General features: G+C 42.1%; 1 protein-coding gene across 3 annotated transcripts in view; it reads left to right on the top strand.

The window, feature by feature from the left end:
* The window catches only part of slc12a7b (solute carrier family 12 member 7b), an 86,768-nt gene extending 62,294 nt beyond the window's left edge, over window positions 1–24,474 (top strand). For 2 of the 3 annotated variants that reach the window (XM_050056157.1, XM_050056159.1), the window contains exons 5-25: window positions 384–438; window positions 868–998; window positions 1,362–1,603; window positions 1,719–1,930; window positions 4,980–5,147; window positions 5,245–5,343; window positions 5,669–5,726; window positions 5,887–6,061; window positions 6,142–6,260; window positions 6,435–6,533; window positions 6,787–6,906; window positions 10,131–10,235; window positions 10,750–10,918; window positions 11,413–11,608; window positions 11,800–11,969; window positions 12,136–12,267; window positions 12,443–12,550; window positions 15,258–15,433; window positions 16,121–16,135; window positions 20,755–20,888; window positions 21,668–24,474. In XM_050056157.1, coding sequence (XP_049912114.1) covers window positions 384–438; window positions 868–998; window positions 1,362–1,603; window positions 1,719–1,930; window positions 4,980–5,147; window positions 5,245–5,343; window positions 5,669–5,726; window positions 5,887–6,061; window positions 6,142–6,260; window positions 6,435–6,533; window positions 6,787–6,906; window positions 10,131–10,235; window positions 10,750–10,918; window positions 11,413–11,608; window positions 11,800–11,969; window positions 12,136–12,267; window positions 12,443–12,550; window positions 15,258–15,433; window positions 16,121–16,135; window positions 20,755–20,888; window positions 21,668–21,759 — 2,775 coding nt within the window. In that variant the 3' untranslated portion in view covers window positions 21,760–24,474. The remainder of the gene's footprint in view (window positions 1–383; window positions 439–867; window positions 999–1,361; window positions 1,604–1,718; window positions 1,931–4,979; window positions 5,148–5,244; window positions 5,344–5,668; window positions 5,727–5,886; window positions 6,062–6,141; window positions 6,261–6,434; window positions 6,534–6,786; window positions 6,907–10,130; window positions 10,236–10,749; window positions 10,919–11,412; window positions 11,609–11,799; window positions 11,970–12,135; window positions 12,268–12,442; window positions 12,551–15,257; window positions 15,434–16,120; window positions 16,136–20,754; window positions 20,889–21,667) is intronic. The other variant, XM_050056158.1, reaches the window with a different exon arrangement.
* Window positions 24,475–24,682: the final 208 nt, after the last annotated feature.

The raw sequence follows: 24,682 nt of genomic DNA, 5'->3' as shown, positions 1-24,682 counted from the left end.
TTATTATTATTTTATCTAGAAACATGCAAATATTTCATAAAATAAAAGTAAAGTTCTTTCGAGTCATCTGTGTCAAGTCTAAGTCAAATGTCAAGCCTTGAATACCAAGTCTAAGTCAAGTCGAGTCTTTCATCAGTGTACAAATCTAAAGTCCTCAAATTTGGGACTTGGGTCTGACTCGAGTCATGTCATGTGAGTCCCCCGCTTCTAGATAATAACAACATGACACAGTCCCTTGTTACAATACAACATTAAAAATGAACTTACAGTAAATACTGGCTGTAAAAAATAACTTGTATTTTAAAGGTATATCATGTGTAAGGTCTTCAGATTTTAAGAGTTTTGTTCTGATGTTGTCGCTCTTGACCGTCTTCTCTCCACAGACCATGCTGACCGCCATATCCATGAGTGCAATCGCTACCAATGGTGTTGTGCCAGGTAAGGTGATTTGGTAACCAGATATATACAAACTCAAAGAAGGGATGTTTCATACATAGAAAAGGAATCATTGAGAAAAGATTTGTCTCAGAAATGTCCCCTTTTCTTAACTCTTTAGCTTGTTATGGGGATAAAATGGAGTAACAGCAATAGGCTGATGTGCTGTAGCTGCAGCTGACTGGTTGCTGGATAGAATTCTCAATCGATATTTGTGTGAAATAAAGTCCAACATCTCCTTCCTTGATTTTTTTCTTATGGTTATTGATACTAGATATTGTTGTCTGAGAATTCCAGGCATATTTTTAGGTCTTTTAGGACCTTGATGAAAACCTTGCTGACATTTCTCCGTCCTCTTAGTTCCTGAAATGCCGATGTATTTTTAATTTTCTCATAAACTCATTCCTACTGTTCTCCCATTTTCTCTCACAGCTGGAGGCTCCTACTACATGATTTCCAGGTCTCTGGGCCCAGAGTTTGGTGGAGCTGTCGGTCTCTGTTTCTACCTGGGCACAACCTTCGCTGGCTCCATGTACATCCTTGGTACTATAGAGATTCTGCTGGTGAGTGAACCGTGTTTGCTGATTACTTTTTTTGCAGCTGTCCTTTGACTTATAACCAATCTTTTAAAATCTGGGGCAGGTTTGTGAATCCATTTGTAAGTTAAGCGTCTTCTTGTGATAGACCACAAATTTCAGCCTCCTGGGGCCAAAACTGTGTCCGCCAAAGGGTTGGAGATTTTTGTGGACCGACCAACTGACAAAGCGAGCTATAGAGCTGCTGTGCACTGCTAATAAAATGGCTACCCTCGACTGTTTGCTCACTTTATGTCTCCTACCTGTGAATTTTATTAATGTGCAGAGATGAAACTTGCAGCAATATGAAAGACATTTTGTTTTGTCTTGTCCTTCCCCGTCCCCATTCAGACCTACATTGTGCCTAAAGCAGCCATCTTCGTGGCAGAGAAAAAAGAGGATGAGGTGGATGCCCTGCTGAATAACATGCGTGTTTACGGCTCGTGCTGCCTAGCGCTGATGGCTGTGGTTGTCTTTGTCGGGGTGAAATACGTCAACAAGCTTGCGTTGGTCTTCCTGGCCTGTGTCATTCTCTCCATCCTCGCCATCTATGCTGGAGTTATCAAGTCCATCTTTGAGCCTCCGGACTTCCCGTGAGTCCAGATGTTGCTGTTAAAAGACTGCATTTCAATTGTTAAGTCGTATTTTCATCAGTTTAATGAGTCGTATTTTAAACGTCTCACTTTCATCTTCTCTTCCTCCACACAGCGTTTGCATGTTGGGGAATCGCACCCTGCAGAACCACAACTTCGACCGTTGTCTGAAGACAGAAGTGATAGACAACATAACGGTCACCACCAAGCTGTGGAAGCTGTTCTGTGAGACAGACGGGCTCAACGCCACCTGCAACGAATATTTCAACAACAACAACGTGACCGAGGTGCAGGGGATCCCCGGGCTGACCAGCGGAGTCATTTCAGGTTGGAGCACAGTGTTTTAGGAGCAGTGTGGAAATGTGGTGGAATTTAAAAACAAGCTCACTGACCTATTTCTTCTAAGATATGTTGAACTTTTCTAATATCTGATGCATAAGTCACGTGTGTAGTTGTTTAAATCATCCAGAGTGTTCTCAGGTATTTTCTGTCATGCTGAACCAGACAAGCTGCACTTTAGAAGTAGGACAAAAAAGATAAATGTAGAGGCTCGGACGATATATCTCAACAGGAATCTACACCTTCACGGACTGCGATGTTTTATTAAATAAAGGACAAACTCAGAACATTCCTCATGTTATGTAACAGTTGGCCGAGACAAACTAGTTTTTGTCCAAACATTCAGTGCAAATGCATTCCTGTCATATTTCATGTGAAGAATCTGGAGCAAGCGTGTGCAGGTGCTGAGTGATTTCATATGTGATTATTTTACTCTCTCTGCTTTCTCCCATTCCCATTTACTTTATTTATTTTTCTTCCTCACCAGTCTCTTTCAAATAACTCCTCCTTGACTGTATCATCATTCTCTTTCCCTCTCCGTCTGATTCAGTTTACAAGTCTGGTCCTCTGCACTTACTAGTGGAAGCATAAGCTTTATCACTCAGCCTGCGTCACCTGCTTCAGCTACCACTGCTCACTTCGCTTAAAACAGCAAATCCATGTTGAAATCAGCAGGAGGAGAGCTAGTTATCATTAGGGATGTTCCTGGTGACTAATTTCCCTGTAGACTAAACGAAGATTTAAATTAAGACTAGTCGACTAGTCTAAAAAAGGGAAAACACTAGTGATGGCCAAATGGAGCCTCATGAAGCATTTTCTTTATTTTCTGAGCCCACTAATTGGTGCCTATTGTTTAAAGAGAGAGGCTCAAAGAATGGCGATTCACTGTGCTTTCAACCTTTTGTTGACGGCAACTCAGTCAAAAGTTAACCACTAAAATAACATCTAAAATAAATAAACTGCCTCTGAAATGTGGGGCACATTGAACCTTGCAGATTATCTGACAGAAATGATTGCAATTCACTTTAAAGTTAATGAAACATGTAAATTATTATTAAATTCCAGCTGAAATGAGAGGCATTTTGCTCCATGCAGTATGAATGTAAACCTGCACATTATCTGACAAGTCACTTAAAGTTAACAAATAATATAACATCTCAAAAAAGATTCATTGCTGCTGAATTAATTTTCTACATCAAAGTGCTGCCAAACCGCGCTGGTTTTGCGAGAGGACGTCTCTCTGTAGCACCCACTAGTGGCGGACAGCTGCATGACAGTGCGGCCTTGTACATAAATAAAACACTAATCGGTAGTGATGGCCAAATGAAGCTTCATGAAGCATTTTCTTTATTTTCTGAGCCCACTAGATGGCGCCCTTTGTTCAACAAAAGGTTGAAAGCTTCACTGAATTGCCATTCTTTCAGCCTCTCTCTTTAAACAATGAGCACCATCTAGTGGGCTCAGAAAATAAAGAAAATGCTTCATGAGGCTTCATTTGGCCATCACTACTAATCGCTTTAACCGACTAATATTTCTGGTGCCGACTAGCGAGGGGGCTGACATTTAATCGTTTAGATGACTAATCACGCTCATCAGTAGTTATCGTTACCTCTAAGCAGCTCACGGAGGTTGCATTGATTTACATTGAGAAGCGGTTAAGCTCTATTCAGTAAAATAAGTATTGGCCGAAGGTAAATTTTAAAGTTCTCATGATGTGAGAAGCTTGAATAAATACAGCTGTTTGAAGGAGAAATCTGTCGATAATAATAGTAATTATGTCTTTATTAAAGACACAGAGAAAGGTCTATAGTGTACCACATAAAAACAGACAATCGTCTATGTACAAAAATATATAAAAAAGACAAGAAGTACCCAACACTACATTATGCAAGTTCATATTATAAAGACAAAATTCAAGCCAGTGACCCCACAGTCTGGATGAAAACCTGACTGAGCTTACCTCAGGTTGGCCAAGGCCTGGATGATACTATTTTCCGAGACTACGCAGAGAGCCTGCACATTTATCAATATATTAGATTTCATATGAAGGCAGAGCAGGTCGGCACATCAACATTGACAAAAATTTGGCTCGCACTGCACCATCGTGGAAGTTAAAGGAGGAGTCTTATTCAATTTTTTAAGGCCACATTCATTCTTCGCATGTTGCTCTTCCTATAACAGCACCATATTTGCGAGCATGCATGTTAGTTTGCGCGTTCAACTTGCGACACTGTCTGTGGATATCTGTATTATCAGATAAATCACTGACAATAAAACGGCAAAGATATTTAACCTCATTACACACTTTTTAATGTCTTCACAGCACTGTAAAATACATATTAAAGAGGGAAGTATGATGTTTCATGTGTAGTAAAAAGGCTTTAGCTTATTTTTTTTAAAGATGTTTTTCATATATAATATGAAAATAATGGCCAAGACTTTGAAACTGTTCATTTATTGTTTTATAGTGTAGATTTCTTTGTTTCCCTGGAACTAAAGAAGAATAAATAACAACAGAACACAAAAGAAACACCAATATAAAAACTAGTGATGGCCAAATGAAGCCTCATGAAGCTTTTTCTTTATTTTCTAAGCCCACTAGATGGCGCTCATGGTTTAAAGAGAGAGGCTCAAAGAATGGCAATTCATTGTGCTTTCGACCTTTTCTTGAACATAAAGCGCCATCTAGTGGGCTCAGAAAATAAAGACAATGCTTCATGAAGCTTCATTTGGCCATCACTAATAAAAACATCGATATCAGCTATTGGTGACATTTGCTCGCCTGGGGCACCAAATGTGCAAGGGCCGCCACTGTATCCATGACATGTCGGTTTGGTTACTGTGGTTGGATCAGCCAAAGAGTGGAACTATTTTTTGGACCATGGCGTTTCACTTTATTAAGGCTAAAATGGCGCAAACGTGGTCACAGCCTGCTTTCTCTATCTCTGTCTCTATCCCTTTTTGGCTCGGGTCTGTGAAACCAAATGGACCTCTTAGAAACATGTCTGAGTTACTACTGACTCTGTCTCTCTCGTAGAAAACATGTGGTCAGTGTACGGCCCTCTGGGTATGATGGTGGAAGACAAGAAGATGTCATCTTTCGGGGGGAGTGACCCTGCCCAGGACGTCTACATGCCCTACGTGGTCAATGACATCACCGCCTTTTTCACACTCCTGGTCGGCATCTACTTCCCGTCTGTCACTGGTGAGACTATGACACACCCACACGCACACATTATGGTTGAGTAAAGAGTTTTGTTTGACTTCTGAAGATTGATTTTCTCTCGTGACACCTCCTCCAGGTATCATGGCTGGTTCAAACCGGTCAGGTGACTTGCGGGACGCCCAGAAGTCCATCCCAATCGGGACCATCCTGGCTATCGCTACCACTTCCTTCATCTGTATCCTTTAACCTCTGTGTGATGCTAATACCAGAAGTCTATGTGAAATATCTATCAGCTGGGCCCTCAAGTGTTTCATATGGAGCTTGTGTTGTTGCCAGATATTGATTGAAAGTTCTCTTTCAGGCGCCACAGTTGCTCGGCTTATAGGTTGTTGGCAGGAATACTTGTTTTTCGTGCCTTAGAACAAGAATCAAAGGCCAGTACAACAGAGCAGGCACCTCCAGTTAGACTGTGGGTGGTGTTTGCACCGTATCTAAAGCTTTACAGCGAAGGTGAAGACTGTCTATAGATTCAATTTACTCTCCTGAACGGTGCCTCCCAGACGTCAGCTGTGTTGTTCTATTCGGCGCCTGCATTGAGGGAGTTCTCCTTCGAGACAAGTAAGAGTTTAACACAGAGCACATACGGTGAAAGGAAAGGTTTAAGGTCCCGTGTAGATATATTTGTTCACATGATGAGACCCTGCACCCTCTCAAACACATTTTATAGGCTGAATAAAAAACATATGGTCCAATTAATGTGATTGTTTTTGCATTACAGATTTGGTGACGCAGTGAAAGGGAACCTCGTCATAGGCACACTATCATGGCCCTCGCCTTGGGTTATTGTGATTGGCTCCTTCTTCTCCTGCTGTGGGGCGGGGCTGCAGAGCTTGACTGGTGCCCCTCGCTTGCTGCAGGCCATCGCACGAGACGGCATTGTGCCTTTCTTGCAGGTTAGTCACGCACGGTCAACACAAACACAGTCGAAGCGGTAATTATCCTCGTGTGCTGAGCTTTAATTTTCCCGTGGTAGGTGTTCGGTCATGGGAAAGCTAACGGGGAACCTACCTGGGCTCTGCTGCTGACTGCTGGGATCTGCGAGATCGGTATCCTCATCGCCTCCCTGGACGCCGTGGCTCCTATCCTCTCCATGTCAGTATCTGTTTGCATAGAGATATTACACGCTCGCTTTCCATGAAAACAGATCAGCAGATAAAGTCTATGATCCCTCAAGTATTTGACTTCTTAAAGGCACTTACAGTAGGTCATAAAGAGGAGATTAAGATGATGAGTGAGATTCTTGGGCCTGTTGTCTTCCTTCCACAGGTTCTTCCTCATGTGCTACTTGTTTGTCAACCTGGCATGTGCAGTTCAGACCCTGCTGCGGACACCTAACTGGAGACCACGCTTCAAATACTACCACTGGTGAGTGATGAAGTGTATCGTCTCTCTGCAGTTCACCCCCTTCTTACTCTCTCACAGGGGAAGAGGAGGATATTAAAAATGTCTCAGGGTTCATGTGAGGCAGTTGTAACATGTGCCAGGCTCATTTAACCTGTCAGGGAGCTGTTGTTGTAATAACTGAGGCTTTCCTCATGAAGATTTAGCACACATGCCAGTTAATGGCTGTGTGTGTGTACATAATGCACTGTTGTAAAGTGTGTGTTTCCTCCTACAGGGCTCTGTCCTTCCTGGGAATGAGCTTGTGTCTCGCTCTCATGTTCATCTGCTCCTGGTATTACGCCATCGTGGCCATGGGCATCGCTTCCTGCATCTACAAATACATTGAATACAGAGGGTGAGAATGACTTTATTTAGAGGTGCACACAGCAAATCCTCGACATGGAAAAGTTCAAATGTGGCAGCAAGTCAATATGACTGTCGGCCGGGAAACAGCGCTGCCAGAAAAGAAACTAAATCAAAGGGGAATAAATTCAGTTCAATTCAGTAGAACTTGTTTCTCCCAAAGGAAATTATTGTGCCAGAGAATGCTTCGATTACAGTAACACATTATACAGTAACAACAATTAACATTCACTGAAAAAACAGTAACAACCAGTGGGTTCCTGGGGTCAGGGTCACACACTGGGCCCAATCTTTAAAACAATAGACAATAAAAATGAATTAAAAAGGTGGAGAAACACCGACTGCTCCTGATAATCAGTGTTTATAAAGGTAAATGTACAGCACTGATACATTATACATAGAATATAAAATGATGTATGACGCTTAAATGAGGTCAGACATCTTGACAGTTATTGCTGCATGTAAAAATGTGAACTTTTATTCGGTAAGGTTTAAGGTTTATTTGGATCCCCATTAGCACAGAAACCGTAGCTATTCTTCCTGGGGTCCACAGCCATCACACATATACATTTTTGTCAGTGTACATACAACATACAACATAACATCACATGACGCCACAGAAACAAAAGAAAACCATTACAAATAAGCAAACAAACATCAGACCACAAAATACAGACAGGACAAGCTCCCAAGTTTGAGTTTCACTTCATGACAGATATAAGAATGTACATAACCAATACATAATCTACAAAATGTCTTTACTATCCACAGAAAGGTAAGAGTGACATGAGAGACACAATCATTTTCCAATTGATTTCCCATTGATATAACATTTGCTCACTTTTGCACATGCATACAGCCAACACCAGTCCTTATCTCAAAGGCAAGAAATCCCATACCACTGCATGCATCCAGCACTCTCACACTCATACATATCAGTGGCAAGTCAGACACAAGCTTTCACTACCCAGCAGTTTACCATAAACTATTAAAATTATTTATGAAGTATTCTTTGTTAAACGATACTGTTTTAATAAACCTGATTTTGCTGTTCTCTTGCTTGATATGACTTAGTATAGAGTTCCATTCTTGTATTGCACGGTACAACACGGGCTGCTCTATTTTGTACCATTTGCAGTTTCTTTATTTTATCTCGTTGCATTTGACCATACTACAGGACAATAATCGATATGCGACAATATTAATGCTTGAATTATCTGCTTTTTTGAACTATTTGTTAGGCGTTTTGTACACCTTTTAACAGCAGAAATGCCTGTTCCCATCTTTGCAACTGTCTTATTGATGTGTTTTGACCATGACACTCTGTTGTCTATAATGACTCCAAGGAATAATACTGTTTGTCTTGGAAACATTCAATACCAATCTATTTTTCTTTATCCAGTCAACCACAGAATGCACCTCAGAATTTGAAACTGTGTTTAACTCTCCAGCTGTGTTTGCCGACACATATACGGTCGAATCATCGGCATACATGGAGATGTTGGCTTGTTGTAAAACAAGAGGCAATTCATTTGTAAAAATAGTGTACAGCAACGGTCCAAGGCAACTTCCCTGTGGCACCCCCCAGTTCACAGACTTAACCTCGGAAAAACTTCCATTAAGGAAGACAGTCTGTGACCTATTTTTTAGGTAGCTTTCCATCCATAATAATGCAGACAGGGAGAAGCCATAACAATTAAATTTTTCTAATAATATTTTATGATCAGTCAAGCATAACAGCACCTACTATTTGCTTTTTCTCAATTTCTCTGAGCCAATCATCGGTCATTTGAACTACTACTGCTACGGTAGGAACTACAGCGTTAAATGCAGAATATAATACTTAAGCTACTGTCGAGGAAAAAAATAAACAGACTCAAGAAAATTCCCTTTATTTTTAGATCAGCTTAGGATCATCCCCCTCATTTTAAAACAAGTGTTATACAGTTTTTCTCTTGTTAGGACAGTGTAATCCTACAGAGTAAGATATTCAGGGTGTCTGCAGGTCCTTAAAAGGTCTTAAAAAGTCTTAGATTTGACTCTGTGAGGTCTCCATTGCCTCAAATATTTGATTTAATTTATCCATCTTGAGTTGAGCTCCTCTGTGTGTCTAAGTCCACGTTTCTGAAGTTACAAATCTTTAAACCCACCACTGAACCTCACACTTGCACTTAGCTGTTGGTAAAATGTAGATGACCTTAACTTAATCTAATAACTATGTTCCTATATAAAACCTACTTCTGCTCAGGACCACATATATACTACACATATACACCTTTATAAATACCTGCAATGCTTGAATAAGACGATGATTTGTCCAAAAATCAGTCTTAATTGTGGTTAAAAATTATCTTGAAAAGACCTTAAAATGCACTAAATTTAACTTAGTGATACCTCTCTAATCGCTGAGCGTAACAAAAAGGTATTTGTATAAACATCTTTCTTTTTATATAGTCTGGGGCGCACCAACTAAGATTACTTTTTAAACTCCATTAAATCATAGTTTTAATTTAAATTACGTTAAATTTAAACTTTAAAACTATCTTAAACTTCAGAAAGATTAAATTAAACCTTTTTGTAAATGTCAGTGTAGTTTTTAATTTAAACTTAAATTAAATGTAATTCAATCAAATTTAAAATGTGATACAGTATTAACTGACTTACACTCAAGGAGGTTTAACTTTAAAATGGCTGCCTTTATGAGATGGATTAAGCAAGAAAGAAAAATCAAGTTTCTTGAATAAAGTTAAGGGACGTTTTTATGGTGTTGCTGATATTCTCTTAAGATACTAGTTCAGCATGGAAACTCCAATGGAGCTGAACAAGATTTGACATCTCCATACTGATTTAAGTCTATTTAATGCTGGTTTCCATCAATAAACTCAGATTTACTGAACAGATATTAATTTTTAACTGTGTAACAGAGCTCTGCTTTATTTTAAATCTAGATTTACTCATTTTAAACCCAGTTTTGCTGAACCCTCAGATTAGAATTTATCTCAGATTTAATCAATTATTGTCGGTGCAGCCCAGCCGTATTGTTTGGTGAAGCAGAAAATGTTCTCCCAGATCTGAAGGAACTCGACTAAAACAAACCAAACAGCTGTGAGGACAGTGTCAGACTGTTGAGATCTGTCCTCTGGCGTTTGTTTTTATCATTCTGTTTTGTTGCTTCTTAATGTGAATAATTTCTGATAAATCATCTGTTGGCTTCAGGGCAGAGAAGGAGTGGGGAGACGGCATCCGTGGCCTGTCTCTAAATGCAGCACGCTACGCCCTCATTCGCCTTGAGGAGGCCCCACCACACACTAAGAACTGGAGGTACGGCACTGTGTGTGTGTATGTGTGAGCAAGTGTTTCTGTGTGTGTGTGTTTCATATGGATGTGGTCACAGTTTGACATCGTGCCACCTGTCACTGTCGCGGTGGACAGAAGCGAGACAGAAATAGACACAGAGGGTGAATTTGATTAATCTCTTGGTCCTCTACCTAATCTGACAGCGGAGGTCGATGAGCCTTCGTACTGTACAGAGGCTCACACTGGCTGACCTTGCAGACTGCCTGTCCGAAAAACAAACAAGTATCATTTGCTTTCTTGGCGTGTTGAGTGTGGATACCCCTCTCAGGGATGTCGTGTTACCAATGATACAGAAGGCAACTGTTTCTTCCTTTATGTCTTCCAAACACATGTACTGTAGGATTGTAAGGTCACCATCCAGTTTGTTTTAACACACAAATATTTGTTGCCGCTCATGAGCTCTGAGATGTAAAATTCAAGCAGTCTGCTGTTACTCACCACTTTGCAAAGCAATCAAATGTGACTTTTTCCCCCACAGGCCTCAGTTGCTGGTGCTGCTGAACGTTGACTCGGACCAAGGAGTCAAACACCCTCGTCTGCTGTCCCTCACCACTCAGCTGAAGGCGGGGAAAGGCCTCACGATAGTGGGGAATGTTTTAGAGGGAACCTATCTCACCAAAGACTCAGAGGCCAGGTGTGCTGAGCAGGTATGTTGGAAATGTGTACATTCAACTCTGTTCTACTAAAACAAAAAAGGATTTCAGGTTTCACGAAACATCAGATGTGTTTTATTCTTAAATTATGTCCATCTATCGCCAGTGTGTAAAATGCACCACTGGGCCCACGAGTAAATCTGTTGTGTCAGTCAGGAGTTAGAGTTAGTGAGCATTTTACAACCAAATTGCAGCTGAACTCTGCCACCTGCTGGCCACACTCAGGAAGTCACTTGACTCTTTTTTTTTTTGCAACCTAATTTGACTGGGTCCTCAAAAGCGTTTTTAATCAGTGGATTAATTTTCTATGAAAGCCATCATGTGCAGAGGCTCAGTTCCAGGTAACACACACTGCTGTATTAATGGGCATTGTTTGGACCCACTGTAATGAATTTTCTTGGAGGATAGAAATGGGATTGCTGCATGTTTTGTGGTAGGTGTGAAGCACAGTGATTATGTATTATGTTCTTCTGTCTTCCTCGATCCAGAACATCAAGTCCGCCATGTCAGCAGAGCGGACGAAGGGTTTCTGCCACGTCGTGGTGTCCTCAAACCTCCGAGACGGCATGTCCCACCTCATCCAGTCCGCGGGGCTGGGAGGCATGAAGCACAACACAGTCCTAATGGCCTGGCCCGGGACCTGGAGGCAGTCCAATGACCCGCAGTCATGGAAGAACTTCATAGGTACAGAGCAGGAGACAGTTCACAGCAAACTGGAGTACAATTGTAGGTGCAGAAATGCATGATCAGATATGGACACTTACAGAAAATTACAGCTGAATTTATTTTAGAATCGGAAGAGAATTAACGGTAATACATCCTCCGATCTTTCCACTGAGATAACAATAACTGTCTTTCTCTGTGACTCCATCCAGAGACGGTGCGGGAGACCACAGCGGCCCATCAGGCCCTGCTCGTGGCTAAGAATGTGGACAGTTTCCCCACCAACCAGGACCGCCTGGGGGAGGGCACCATCGACGTGTGGTGGGTGGTGCACGATGGAGGCATGCTGATGCTGCTGCCATTCCTGCTGCGACAGCACAAGGTCGGTGTGCGTGCGTCTAGGGTTGGGTTGTCACATCTTTTTTTTTTGCCTCCTCCACTTCCCTTTGGTCCTTCATCGTCTCACTAATACATCCATCTACCTCTGACTGACAGTCTTGTTTTCCATTCCACCTTCTCGTATATTAACAGTGTCTTTCCTCCACCAGGTGTGGAGGAAGTGTAAGATGCGCATCTTCACCGTGGCCCAGATGGACGACAACAGCATCCAAATGAAGAAGGATCTCCAGATGTTCCTTTACCACCTGCGACTGGATGCAGAGGTGGAAGTAGTGGAGATGGTGAGACTTTATTTAATAACACAGCACAGCATTAAACCCTTCATTTAATAAGACTCACAGCTCCCTGATACTGTGGCTTCATGTGTCACAAGCCTTATTCAGAGGTTTCGTGGTGGCTGTTTCCTGCTGCTCCACATCGTACTGACGACAGTGTTTGTCTTCCTCTTCTGCGCAGCATGATAACGACATCTCGGCCTTCACCTATGAGAAGACGCTGGTGATGGAGCAGAGGTCTCAGATGCTGAAACAGATGCATCTTTCCAGGACTGAGAGGGAGAGAGAGGTAATGTACACCTTATCTCACCTGAGCACCACCCTGCACTCACAGTCTCTTTGTCTCTGTAGCCGCATTCAAAGTAAACACAAGTGAATGCAGTCTTTTTCTGCTGTGTATTAGATCAGATACTAATGAAATAAGCTCGTAAGATCTGTAAGAAGATGGTTGTTACTGAATGTTGTTTGCATTTTGCTCCCTGGTAGTGTAGGTCAGATTATTCAGTCTGTAACTACAGTGTTTTAGTAAATGTGGCCTGCCACTACGTTACATGACAATTGGCCCTTTCCTTGTTCATCTGCCATCGCCGCTCTGGGCCGCTCCACATCGCTCAGATTCAGAGTATCACTGACGAATCGCGTAGTTCAATCCGGAGGAAGAACCAGGGCGCCGCTGAGGGCACCAACCTCAGCCGGCAGTCCTCAACGGCGGAGGACAATCAGGAAGACGAGGTAGCCGATGTTGTCAACCCCACTGTCTCACTGTTAGAAACACAAAGCTGTCTTCACAAAGCTGGATCTTTGGCTACAGTTTATCATCGATATGGTTTAAAATCTGGACGAAGAAAATCTGATTTTACTCCCATACTAAGTCATACACCACACACTCTAGCATGGACATCAGACTGCGATGTGTATGCAGTGTAGAGAACAGGAAGGAAGGATGGAGAAGTAGTGATACTGCCATGTTTTAAAGTTAGTCATGCCATAGGACATGAATTATCAGTCAAAATGTGTGTATAGTTATTGAATTATATAAAGACTGACCTCTGAAATGGAAGTGCCATCATACTCAGACAGTCGTAGTGCTAATTGAGATGTGTTTTGTTAAGTAAAAAACTCACAGATGATTTTCTAAAAGGTCCTTACCAAGGTCCCTCAAGCATCTGTACAGTTGTGAATGTTGGCACTATTTTTTTTATTACAAATCCTCACAGAAAAAGAGTCAGAGTCACTTTAGTTGCTCCACACCATGCTCCTTTTAAACCAAATGCTCCACAGCAGCTTCAGCCAGCCAAACCCAGTTTACCAGTCTACATAAAACGCACCAGTGTGAAGTCCTAGTCAGCCCAGAACAAGTTTGTTACTGTAGCATTGTCTGAAAAGTGCCATTCGCCCTTTTGGTAACTTGTTCCTGATTACAGATGGCATCCATCTTGTACATCTGACGATTAAACCACGAGTCCAGACAGTAGTGCCTCTTTCTCAACAGTCATTGAGAGCTGCTTTGTGAACACCAGCCCGTTGCATCTTGAAACCGCTGCCCGACTTCCCAGTGCCTCCATAATCCCACCTCATCCCCACCTCGCCCAAAAATGTGAGCAGAGAGAGAGGACAGTGTTGTCTCAGAAACCTCAGAATTTGATACTTGATATCTTAATTTGCACCATCTACATCTCAGCTGGATGAGTCTGACATGTTTCTGAAAATGGCCGCTGCTCAGAGGATACACTCATGATTGAGCAGCATTATATTCTGACAGAGCTACTGTCCAGCCTGCCTGTCGTTTATACTCCCCATTCTGACCTGACAATACTGTACTCTCTTTAATCATTTTCGTGTAACCCCAGTCATCTCCCACCCTCCATTCTGTGCAGTAACGATCACAGCTAGTGGTCAAAAACAAAACAGGTAAAAGGATTATGCTCCAGAAACTGAACACCCACCATTCAGAAAATAATGTGCATGTTATTCACCACACTTTCTCCCTTCTAAATGTATTTAATGACAATAATCAGTAGGTTGTAAATATGTCACACAGTCAGCCTGCCTTTGTTTTAAGACGATATGTTCTGCATTTATGAAATATGAACGGGCACCAAGCAGCACCGAGGCCATAAGCCGTATCTTTATGATGACAGATACTAGTAATAAACCCATAATTTAATGTTATTATTTGTCATCGGCTGAGCTTACATAACTGCTGACTTTGTTCTCTGGAGCACAGACACTGAAACAGAAGTGAAACAAGTAATAAAAGCAGATTATACTTTATTATAATGAGCGTCGTACACCAGATTATGTGAACCACAGCGCGGCTCCAGCTGTGCTTCACCTCTGTGTATGTTAATCTTACTCTGCTAACTACTGCTGTGCTGTATGATCTGCTGTATAGGCTTATAGACCAGCATAACAAGTGTTTCAGTAACATATTTGAGCATGTGTAATATTCTTTGGAAGCTTTGTATTCAATTTAAACACTTGGATATCGTCATACTGCACCTTCCTTACTTACTCGTGCTCTGCCAGCCTGGTTCATCTCCACCACCACTGCTCTGGTCTTGTTAGTCACCCATAAATGTCGTGTTTCAACCCTCACTGGGACCTTAATTCTGCACAGAGAAACACTGTCTTGTGATGTGTATTCGGTATGGTCCATGTGTGTTTTTGTAAATGTCGACCAGGTTTGTATTATTCTCTTTTTCTCTAGCATGGTTTCACCGACGTGTAGAACAAAAGTTGTTGGTTTCCGTCTTCCTTTGCCCCATGTTTGATTTCTCACTTTGTGCACTATTTATTCACCTCTACCTTTGATTCCTTTCTTTTGTCTTTCTTGGATAAAGTTGGACAACAACCTTGTCATCCTCTTATCCACCTACCACCTCTCCTTGTTTAAACCTCTACATGCGTTCTGGTCGTTGTCTTTTATCTCGCCTCTCCCCTGAAATATCTCCCGGTCAATAACTTCTTCCCCCTTCTCTCTCGCTCCCCTCCAGGCCCAGCTCATCCATGACAGAAACACGGCGTCTCACGCCACGATAAATGACAAGGCCGACACCGGGCCCGATCGGGTCCACATGACTTGGACCAAGGACAAGCTCTTCTCGGAGCGTAATCGCAACCGAGAGTGCAACGCCAACGTGGCTGTGCGCGACCTGTTCAACATGAAGCCGTGAGTATTTGTTTGTTTGAAATTTTGAGTGTCAAGTCTTCTGTATATGCTACTGAAACATACTGTGAATAGTGTTATGCATGTGCCTTGTGAGAGACATTTGCACCATTTTGAACAGCAAGTTTTAAGCGTCAGAAAGTATTAGAAGAGTAAACCTCAGCGCTGACGACACTTCAGGGTGGTGCCAAAGCCTCAGTGCAGGAGGACAGCATGTGTAGATGTAGCCGTAGTGACGAAGCCTGACAGGGTGAAACGGGAGGACTCTCTGCATGGCGTGTGCATTCAGGCTGCATTTGGTGTGTGTGCGCATGTGTGTACACGTCCAGCCATTTCAGTCTTAGTGCATGGCCAGAACACGCAGACCATTAACGCCGTCTCATCCCATACTGTCCATAAGATCAGTGTGTGGACTTAATCAGGTGCGGCCCAGTCCACTTTTATTGGCCTGTAAAGTTTGTCTTTCAAATCAGTCGTCGTAAAGTCTCACCGGACAGGAAGAAACAGAGGTTTCTTTTTCACAAAGCCTCGCCATACACATCAGTTCACCTTCTGGGGTCTTCGTGGGTCACCTTGGGTGTCCCAGTGAGCCATTTGGGACAGTTGGAAGCATGCAGTGTGGTGGAGAGAGCTGATGTAGGAAGCATCTAAGCCTGTCTCTGTTGTTCTGTCCCATTTTCTTCCTTCTAGAGAGTGGGAGAGTCTGTAAGTGGCATTCTTTTTGCTCTAGGCTGCATGTGTGTGTGCTGCTGCTGTGGTGACTGTAGCTTTGCACAGTGTCCTCCAGCTCATGTGCGCGCACCTCAGGGTGTGTGTGTGTGTGTGCATCCTTGTTTGTGTGTCCTAATTTGCATGGACTTCCTGTTCTAACAGTTCGTTGGTTGGAAAGCCTTCATTGGTTTAATTTGCATGTAATGTTGAAGATTTGTCTGCATGAGCAACTTTGTGCTTTCCATTGACCTTTTTTAAAATGATTAATAAATATTTTTAAATAAAACTTTTGAGCATGACATGAAATTATAAATGTTTTTATTTTCAGTGTAATGGAAAGCAGAACTTTGTGAAAGTGTCTTGTTTTTTCCTTAATGTGATTTTGCTTCTGGCAGTTGACATCGTGTGCTTTAATTGCTTTGTGATAAATCATTGTGAGGATGATGATAAAGAGGCAACATTTAAAGAGACAGAGCTGGAAGAGTTGTAACTATTAGAGCGACAGTTCACAGTTTTAGTGAGTTGCAGAGTTGCAGCTCTCCAATATAAAGGAACTAGATGTCACTCAGCTTGTGGTGCTGAAAGCACCAAAAAATACATTTGAAAAACTCAACAGCAATGTCTCTTTCCAGAAATCATGACCTTGTTACTCAAGATAATCCACAGACCTTGTTGTGAGCAGTTTCATGTAGGAACTATTTTCACACCCACCAACCATATCACTGTGCAGAAGGAAGCGTGCATCTACTCATGGACGAGAGGCTCATGCTCCTGACAGTGAACATTAATACTGGCTGGGCTGTAACTTTAGCTAGCTCAGTGGTGCTAGGTGAGCTAGCAGTAGATGTTTCCTTCTGCGCAGTGATGCGGTTGGCAGTAGAGCTCTGATCTCTGCGCAACCAGACCTGCCAGGCTGTAATTTTGGTTTGAATCGAGTTGGTTTCTCGCCAGTTTAGTAGTTGTTGTTTTTTTAAACTTAACTGGCAGTAAATAGCAGGCGTTTTAACGGCCTGAATCAAGAGGGAAAGAGAGAGGAAGAGGATGGGAGTACGAGTTGGAAAATGACAGAACAACTGAGTTAGGGCTGGGCGGTATTCACGGTGACGGTAACTTTCCGCAGTAAACATGAGCCGCAGTACTGCTTTTATGGTTACCTTCATACTGCAGTACTCCGGCTACGGCGGCAGAATGTGGCCCGGCAGCCAGCCGGCCAGGCTGCCTGCCTGCCTCACGCACCTCCCTCGCTACGTGATGGAGATGGCCTGGCCGACCGCCCCAAACCCAGGCCCACAGGAGAAGGGGGCCTGGGAGCCGCCGGTCCTCCCTCTTTCCTCTAATGTTTATACATACTATATAACATTTTATACACAGTAATAGATGGATTAGCAACCATTTTACTTCTGACAATAAATAGTTTCCATCCTAGACTTGTATGGCTTTTTAAATTGTCATACCGCCCAGCCCTAAACTGAGTAATATACTGGAAAACTGGAAAAGGGAGCACATGTGAGAGAGGGATGGAAAACAGATGAAAGAGGGGGAAGGAAGGGCTGCAAGGTGACTTGATTGGCTGGCAGTGTTTCCTTCTGCCTCCCCAGCAGTGGGTGAGATGTGCCTAACATGCAGCGAAGACCAGTTATCATCATCATCTGGGCGCCACATCGCCCTTGGATCACCATGTGAACTAGACGAGAAGCATAACCCGCTCTGCCCAACCTGTTGACGGCAGACTATTGAAATAATAAAGGAAAGAAGGAGAAGTGGTGCGAGGAAACACATCCCCTAGCTTTTAAATGTTTGAATGCAGAAAATATAATATGTGCTACATTTATTTTGCAGCAGAAATTCAGTTTTTAATCGAGCTTTGGGTCAAAAACTGTTGCCATAGGTCGGGCATGGACAGAAACTGTGCGGGTTCATGTAGGGCAGGACCTGATTCTTTTGGCCTGATCAGAGCTCCAGTTGGTGAGTGTTGTTTGGTAGAAGGAAGATAGTTGCTACATGAAACTGCTCACAACAAGATCTGTGGATTATCTTGAGTAACCAGGTCATGATTTCTGCAAAGGGACATTGATGTTGAGTTTCTCACGTGTTTTTTGGCGCTTTGAGCACCACAAGCTGAGTGCCATCTAGTTCCATTATATTGGAGAGAGGGCAGACATCTCTACACCTGATATCTCCCACACTCTGCAACTCACACTAAAACTATCTAGACTGATAAACAGCACTACAGGTAAGAGGACAAATATGTATTTTTGATTCTGATGTGAACTGTCCCTTTAATACACAGGAGTCAGTGAGTACAATTAGCATGTACAATTAGCTATGACAAACTACACAGTCATGAGCACCATGTGGACTTCATGGTGAAATACTACACGTCTCTTTAGTCTCAAAATGTTGCCTCTTTATTTGGAGTTGCTTCAGTCTGTTCACCTTGCCCTGTTTACTCATTTGTGTTTAACGCTAACAAACAATGTGCTAAAATGCAACTTGACAGAATGATATTTTATACAATATTTTGTGTTTTCTCCAGAGGTGTATCAGTGATGTTTTAATTCATCAGCAAGTCAGAAAAACATCCTGTGATATTAGTTTTTCGGTTGTGGAACCACATAAACCTGTAAACCAGAGCCTGTTCTCAGTGAGGTTTCCAGCTCCACTGTAAATACTGGTTTTATTCATTAAAAGACGAAGGTATAAGCAGGTGCTGGCTCAAACCCTCACAGTTTTGAGTGGATTTTCCACTCCTGTTATACTCAGGAGAGCTGCCATGTTGCTCCAATAGGCCTTTTCCACAGAAAACATTTGACATGTCCAGTTGGTGAAGCACGATTGAATCATGGCTGATCACAATTTAGCTGCTTTTGAATACAGTCATGGCTAATGTCATTAGTGACACCTGTGATTATCCTACTCTGACCAAATCTATACTACGTACTCTTCCTATACAGGGTGTATTACACACTAATCTGTTTTAGTAGTTAGTAAACGACAACATAAGCATAATTCACCATTTTTTATTAGCAGTAAATGATACAATACCAGTGATGTTTGGTGTCAATCAACCTAAGATGTGATAGTTTGTTTTTTTGCATTTCAACATGTTTTCAAAGCAGTTTTATCACCACCAAAACACTAGACACTTAAGACAGAGTAACTTCAACCCTCGGAAACCTGGAGCGATGTCACTTTCCTTGTGCTGCCTTCAGGTGCCTTTCACAAGTATTCAAACCATTGAGCCCTCGGGAAATTAGTGCGATTTCTTTCAAAAACATGGGGGAACAGGGCAATGTAACTTTCTTTTCTTTTTTTCAACTAATTTTTTTGTTTTTAATTTTCTCTTTTTGAATATTTCTTTAAAATTTTTAGGTCTTTTATTTTGTTGCTCATTGCCTTCATCCCATTTTAAAAAAATCAAACTAATTAGCTCAGGTTTTAAAGGGTTAAAGGCACAGTTCAGTTTTGTTTGTTTTTTTGAAGTGGGGTTGTATGGGGTAGTTATCCATAGACAGCATATACATACAATAGATGCCAGTCGGTACGCCCCCAGTTTGGAGAAGCAGGCTGGAGCCTGAAATGGAAGCTAAGCAGTCGACTGTTGTGGAGGGGTGAGCAACAAAACATACTGTATATTTTAGTCACGTAAAAAAAATCAATAACCGTTTAATGTCAGACAGAGATTTCCAGCTGGAAAATAAAGCTCTCTTTAATGCCAGACTCCATTGACAAAAGTAGTGATTTAACATTGCTGAACACAGGAGCTGCTGGTGTATTGCTGCTCTCGAGCAATTAATTTGTTTGTGTTATTGTGTGACTTTGGTATTAAAAAAACTTAGTTTGGACTCACCAAAGTCACACAATAACACAAACTAACTAACTGATTGAAACAGTAGTAGACCAGCAGCTCTCCTGTTGAGCGAGGTAAAATTACTCATTTTGTCAATGGAGTCTGGTGGCTTTGACGAGAGCATAGACGGGAACTGAAGCTGTTAACAGCTTTCCCGTCGGAACCGACTGTCTGACAGAAAGGTAAAGCACTGAAAATACTGTCAATATAGCATACACTTAAACTGATATTGATTTTTTTTAGTTGGGACTTTCTTTAGGTGACTAAAATGTGTTTTGCTGCTGACCCTATCTACAGCAGTACATTGCTTAGCTTCCATGTCAGACTCCTGCCTACTTCTCCAAACTGGGAGCGTGTTGACTGACATCTACTCTTCATAATATACTGTATATGGATATAACCCCACACAACCCCACTTCAAAAAGGGAACTATGCCTTTAAGTGCTGACACACTCAAAACCTCTTTATTATCATTGTGTCCTATGGAACTTGCAAATCTATGGGTTACCTATGTTTCCTATGAAAAAGGCCTGTTGTAGTTTGACGCCAGCATTAAGCTATGAGACTCTGGGATTACTTACAAGATCTCAACAGATCACCAGTATACAGAGAAAATGTCTTGCACAGCACAAGTCTAGTTTCACATTGATGAAGTTCTGACAGCCTCAGTACAGTTTTTAGCTCTGAAATTTAGCGTATAGTTTAGTTCTCCATGTTTGCTTCAGTGCTGTCCTCTCTCACTTTGATCTTCCTGTCAAACTAGGAACCAGTCAAATGTCCGTCGGATGCACACAGCTGTCAAGCTGAATGAAGTGGTGGTCAACAAGTCGCAGGGAGCTCACCTGGTGCTGCTCAATATGCCCGGACCACCGAGGAACAGAGGCGGAGATGAAAACTGTATCCTTAAAGCAGCTGTAATCTGTGCTTTTATTATAACAGTGTGATGATGGGAAAGGGATCGCTCGTGAGGATGATGTTTTGCTTCACTCTCACGGCTCTCATGGTTTTTAACAGCATCAAGCAGCTGTTTTCAGTGATGAATCTTCTCTATACCAGTGATGGCCAAATGAAGCCTCATGAAGCATTTTCTTTATTTTCTGAGCCCACTAGGTGGCACTTTTTGTTCAACAAAAGGTTGAAAGCACACTGAATCGCCATTCTTTGAGCCTCTCTCTTTAAACCATGAGCGCCATCTAGTGGGCTCAGAAAATAATGAAAATGCTTCATGAGGCTTCATTTGGCCATCACTACCGTATACTACCAGCTCAGCCCCAAACTGCAGTCAGTTGGGGGCAAGTTGGTGGCGACAAAAAACAGGGCTACAAGAGAATAAATATTTGACTTAAATTCATCAGCTGGACAATAACACAACTCCAAACGAATGCTAATGTTGCTCTGTAACCGCTGAGTGTTTAAATAAGCAATAGTTTGCTTTTAGGTTGGCTTTATTAACTTTAAAGGTGATCATATGTCGAAGTTGTGCTCTGAACATGTGTCTGCATCCCCTAGCTGGCAAAAAAAATCCATTATAACATAAATGTTCTGGTTCTTTTTCCTGTTGGGATGTTTGTTAATGCAGCAGCTGACAATGAAACTATGGGTGCGTTCGTAAACACACTGCACCACGTTCTCTGTTTATGTCTCTGTACGTTTGATCCCCTGACTGCTCCTCTCAGACATGGAGTTCCTGGAGGTTCTCCTCGAGGGTCTGAACCGGGTCCTCCTGGTGCGAGGCGGCGGCCGTGAAGTCATCACCATCTACTCTTAAATAAAAAAAACTCTTACGCCCCACCCTGCATACATGGGCTGTTCCCATGGATACCGGTCACCGGGCATTTTCGGGGGGAAGAAGCCTAATTTGGTTTTTGTGAAGGGCGGGGGTTGTTGGAAGGCGGGACCACTTGTGATTGACAGATGGTTTGAAGGACCTCAGGACGAAGGAAACGGCGTTGAATCAGTCGACTGGCCGAGAGAGCGAGCACAGTGTGCGTCCACGCCGGGCCACTGCACCCCTGCACGTGGAAGATAGAGCATAGAGACACTTTATATTGTTCATTTAACTCTGAAAACGTCGTTATGTTCTGTTACATTTTCATATTCTTTCCCTCTTGTGTTGATGTTGTCGAGTTACTGGCGCTCACTGTGTAAAGATAAGCAAAGAATGTGTGCTGTCGATATGAACCTCGTAGTCTTTCATGTTGCACTCTGGGTGCAGAGACGTTTGCTGGACCTGAGCTGACAACAACACATACTGGACTTTCAATATTAGATACAGTTTGGTGATCTGTGCGGTCTGCGTCACCATTCGTGATAATGTTTTCGTTTAAGATCACTTTAAAGAAGCTGCTTTCAGTCTGAGAGAGCAAGCAGCGTGTTTAGAAGCTTTCTGATTAGGTTGTAGAGTTGTTACTGTCGCAGAACAAGGGTCACGTGTGTAACTGAAGGTCCTCTCTAAAGCAGCATGTAGTTGTAGTGTTCGTGGTCGTTCGCCTCGTCAATGATTTACTGACGGACTGGCTGAGAGGATGTGCTCACTACATGTTGGATAGGAGCATTTCAGCTGGATCATTGCTCACCATCTCCCACACTCTAATAACACTATCATTTTAATAGGGAAAATAGCCATATTCTGTATTTTAGGACCCTTTGTAAGCTTTATAGGATGACATATGAAATGCACATGTATACATATTTATGCTGACTGAAGTAGTGCTCCGTTTAGAGTACCTATAGATTCTTTTTTTAAATCCAAGGGCTGTTTGACAGCATGCAGTAGATTAATGAGAAAGTAGATCGGCTGAATTTTTAATCTGCCATCGGAGCTGTTGGCATTTAACAAAGTGTACAAATGTGAATCCGTGTAATTCTTCCCGTGTAGACGTAGTGACAGCACTGTTGACTTTGCACTTAATTCAATGTGGACTCTCACCCGGTTCTATCGCCTACAGTGACGCTTTCCTCCGGTCAATACGTCGTGACATTCTTCGTACGTTGAAGTGGAGCGAGATACTGATAAATGAGCTTACGAGGTTGCACACAGCAAGTTATTCCATGCTATTTAATACTCATGTTTCAATGTTGTTTTTATAATATTTTACCAAACTCTTCAGGCTTCGAGTCCCAGACTGAGTAGAATAATGTGTAGGAGAAAAAGTGCCAAAATGACTACAAAAGAAACTGTGGAAGTATTACTGATGCGTCGTAGAGCGCGGCCGCACTGTCGCCACCGCTTTTTGTTGACGATCTTTAAAAAGTAAAAGCACATTTTTTTTATTTTTTGAAATTCTGCTTATCGATACCTGAGCAAATGCAACTAATAGTGCAATGTCCGGGGCATTTCAAACCATCTCACGTGGACTGAAGAGATTTTCGTCGAGCCCTTTTGTCTCATGTACCTCCACAGTTTCTTTGTCAAATTAGCTGTGCAGTATTTTGTAAAGCAGAAAGTCGTGTTCTCCTGTGCTCCTTTGCAGGGAAATGAGAACTTCTGATTGTCAGTTATACAACATATGTGTTTTGTTTTGTTTCGTTCAGTTGTCGATGTTCGCCTGTGTAACTATATAGTCACGGTCTGTGTAGTGTTTGTTACATTATAACTGATCTTCTGTTACTTTAAGTGTTAATTTTCTGTTTGATTTGTATGGAAGGAGGCAGAGAGGCGGTGTGTGTGGTGACGGAGGCAGATGGGAAGTTTTTGTGTTTTGTTCCAACCCATCAGAAACACACAGGACTGAATCCCCCCCCTCGGGACACACAGGCACCCCGGACTGAAAGTTATTAGGAAACCAGAGTGAAGCAACCACGGTGCAAATGAACGGTTTAAATGACTCTATCACAATATGAAGTTCAAACAATTTCTTGTTCAGTTTTATATTTTAGCCACCAAAGATTAAAAAAAAATAGTTCTGTATAAATAAACTTGAAATTGTTTAGTTTTAAGAAACATTGAAAGTTGTAAAGATAAATTATTAAAGATGTTTTTTTGTTTTTAATTTGGTTACTGAGCTGAATATCAGTAGCTTTGCATAAATAAAACATGAAACCCTAAACAGAAGATGCTAATAAAGAAAAAAAAAGATTTCTGGAGGTAAAATAGGATCGTCATCAGTGTGTGTTTCACAGCTCTAATGTTTGAGGTGACTGGAGAATGTTATCTACCTCAAGGTGTCACTGAGGCTCGGCTGAAGAAATAAAAACCTGTTCAATCACATCTCTCTTTCAGAACTGATGTTACATATGGATTCATGAAAGGAAAAATAAAAGCTCTGCGATGTGAGAGGACTGGCAGAATAGTATGTGTGTGGGTGGGTGAGTGTGTGTATGAGTGTGAGGTGAAGCTGTTTGTGTTTCTGCTGTTGTCCGCCTCAGCTGGCAGGTCTCACAGGCTGGAACAGGAAGTCACTTGTGGGCGCACATGTAGAGGAAGGTAGCCCTGTAAATTGTATTTGTGCCTCTGAGTAATTATTAAAAGTGCTGAAATAAACCACAACTGGTCTGCGTCCTGATTCTAGCCTCATTATTCAAGAAGCGTGTAAAAGGGGATTTATACTCGTGCGGCAGTGTCTACACTGTTGTGAGCATTTATACTTGTATGGTGGTGTGTCTGTGTCACTCTGCAGTTACACCTCCAAAACACTAGTTAGCAGTGGAGGTCTGTGAAGTGCTGTAAAGTTTAGTTGATTCAAAACACA

The sequence above is a fragment of the Epinephelus moara genome, chromosome 11 (assembly GCF_006386435.1).
Source record: "Epinephelus moara isolate mb chromosome 11, YSFRI_EMoa_1.0, whole genome shotgun sequence".
NCBI classification, from domain to species: domain Eukaryota; kingdom Metazoa; phylum Chordata; class Actinopteri; order Perciformes; family Serranidae; genus Epinephelus; species Epinephelus moara.
This window is presented reverse-complemented; position numbering and strand designations above follow the sequence as displayed.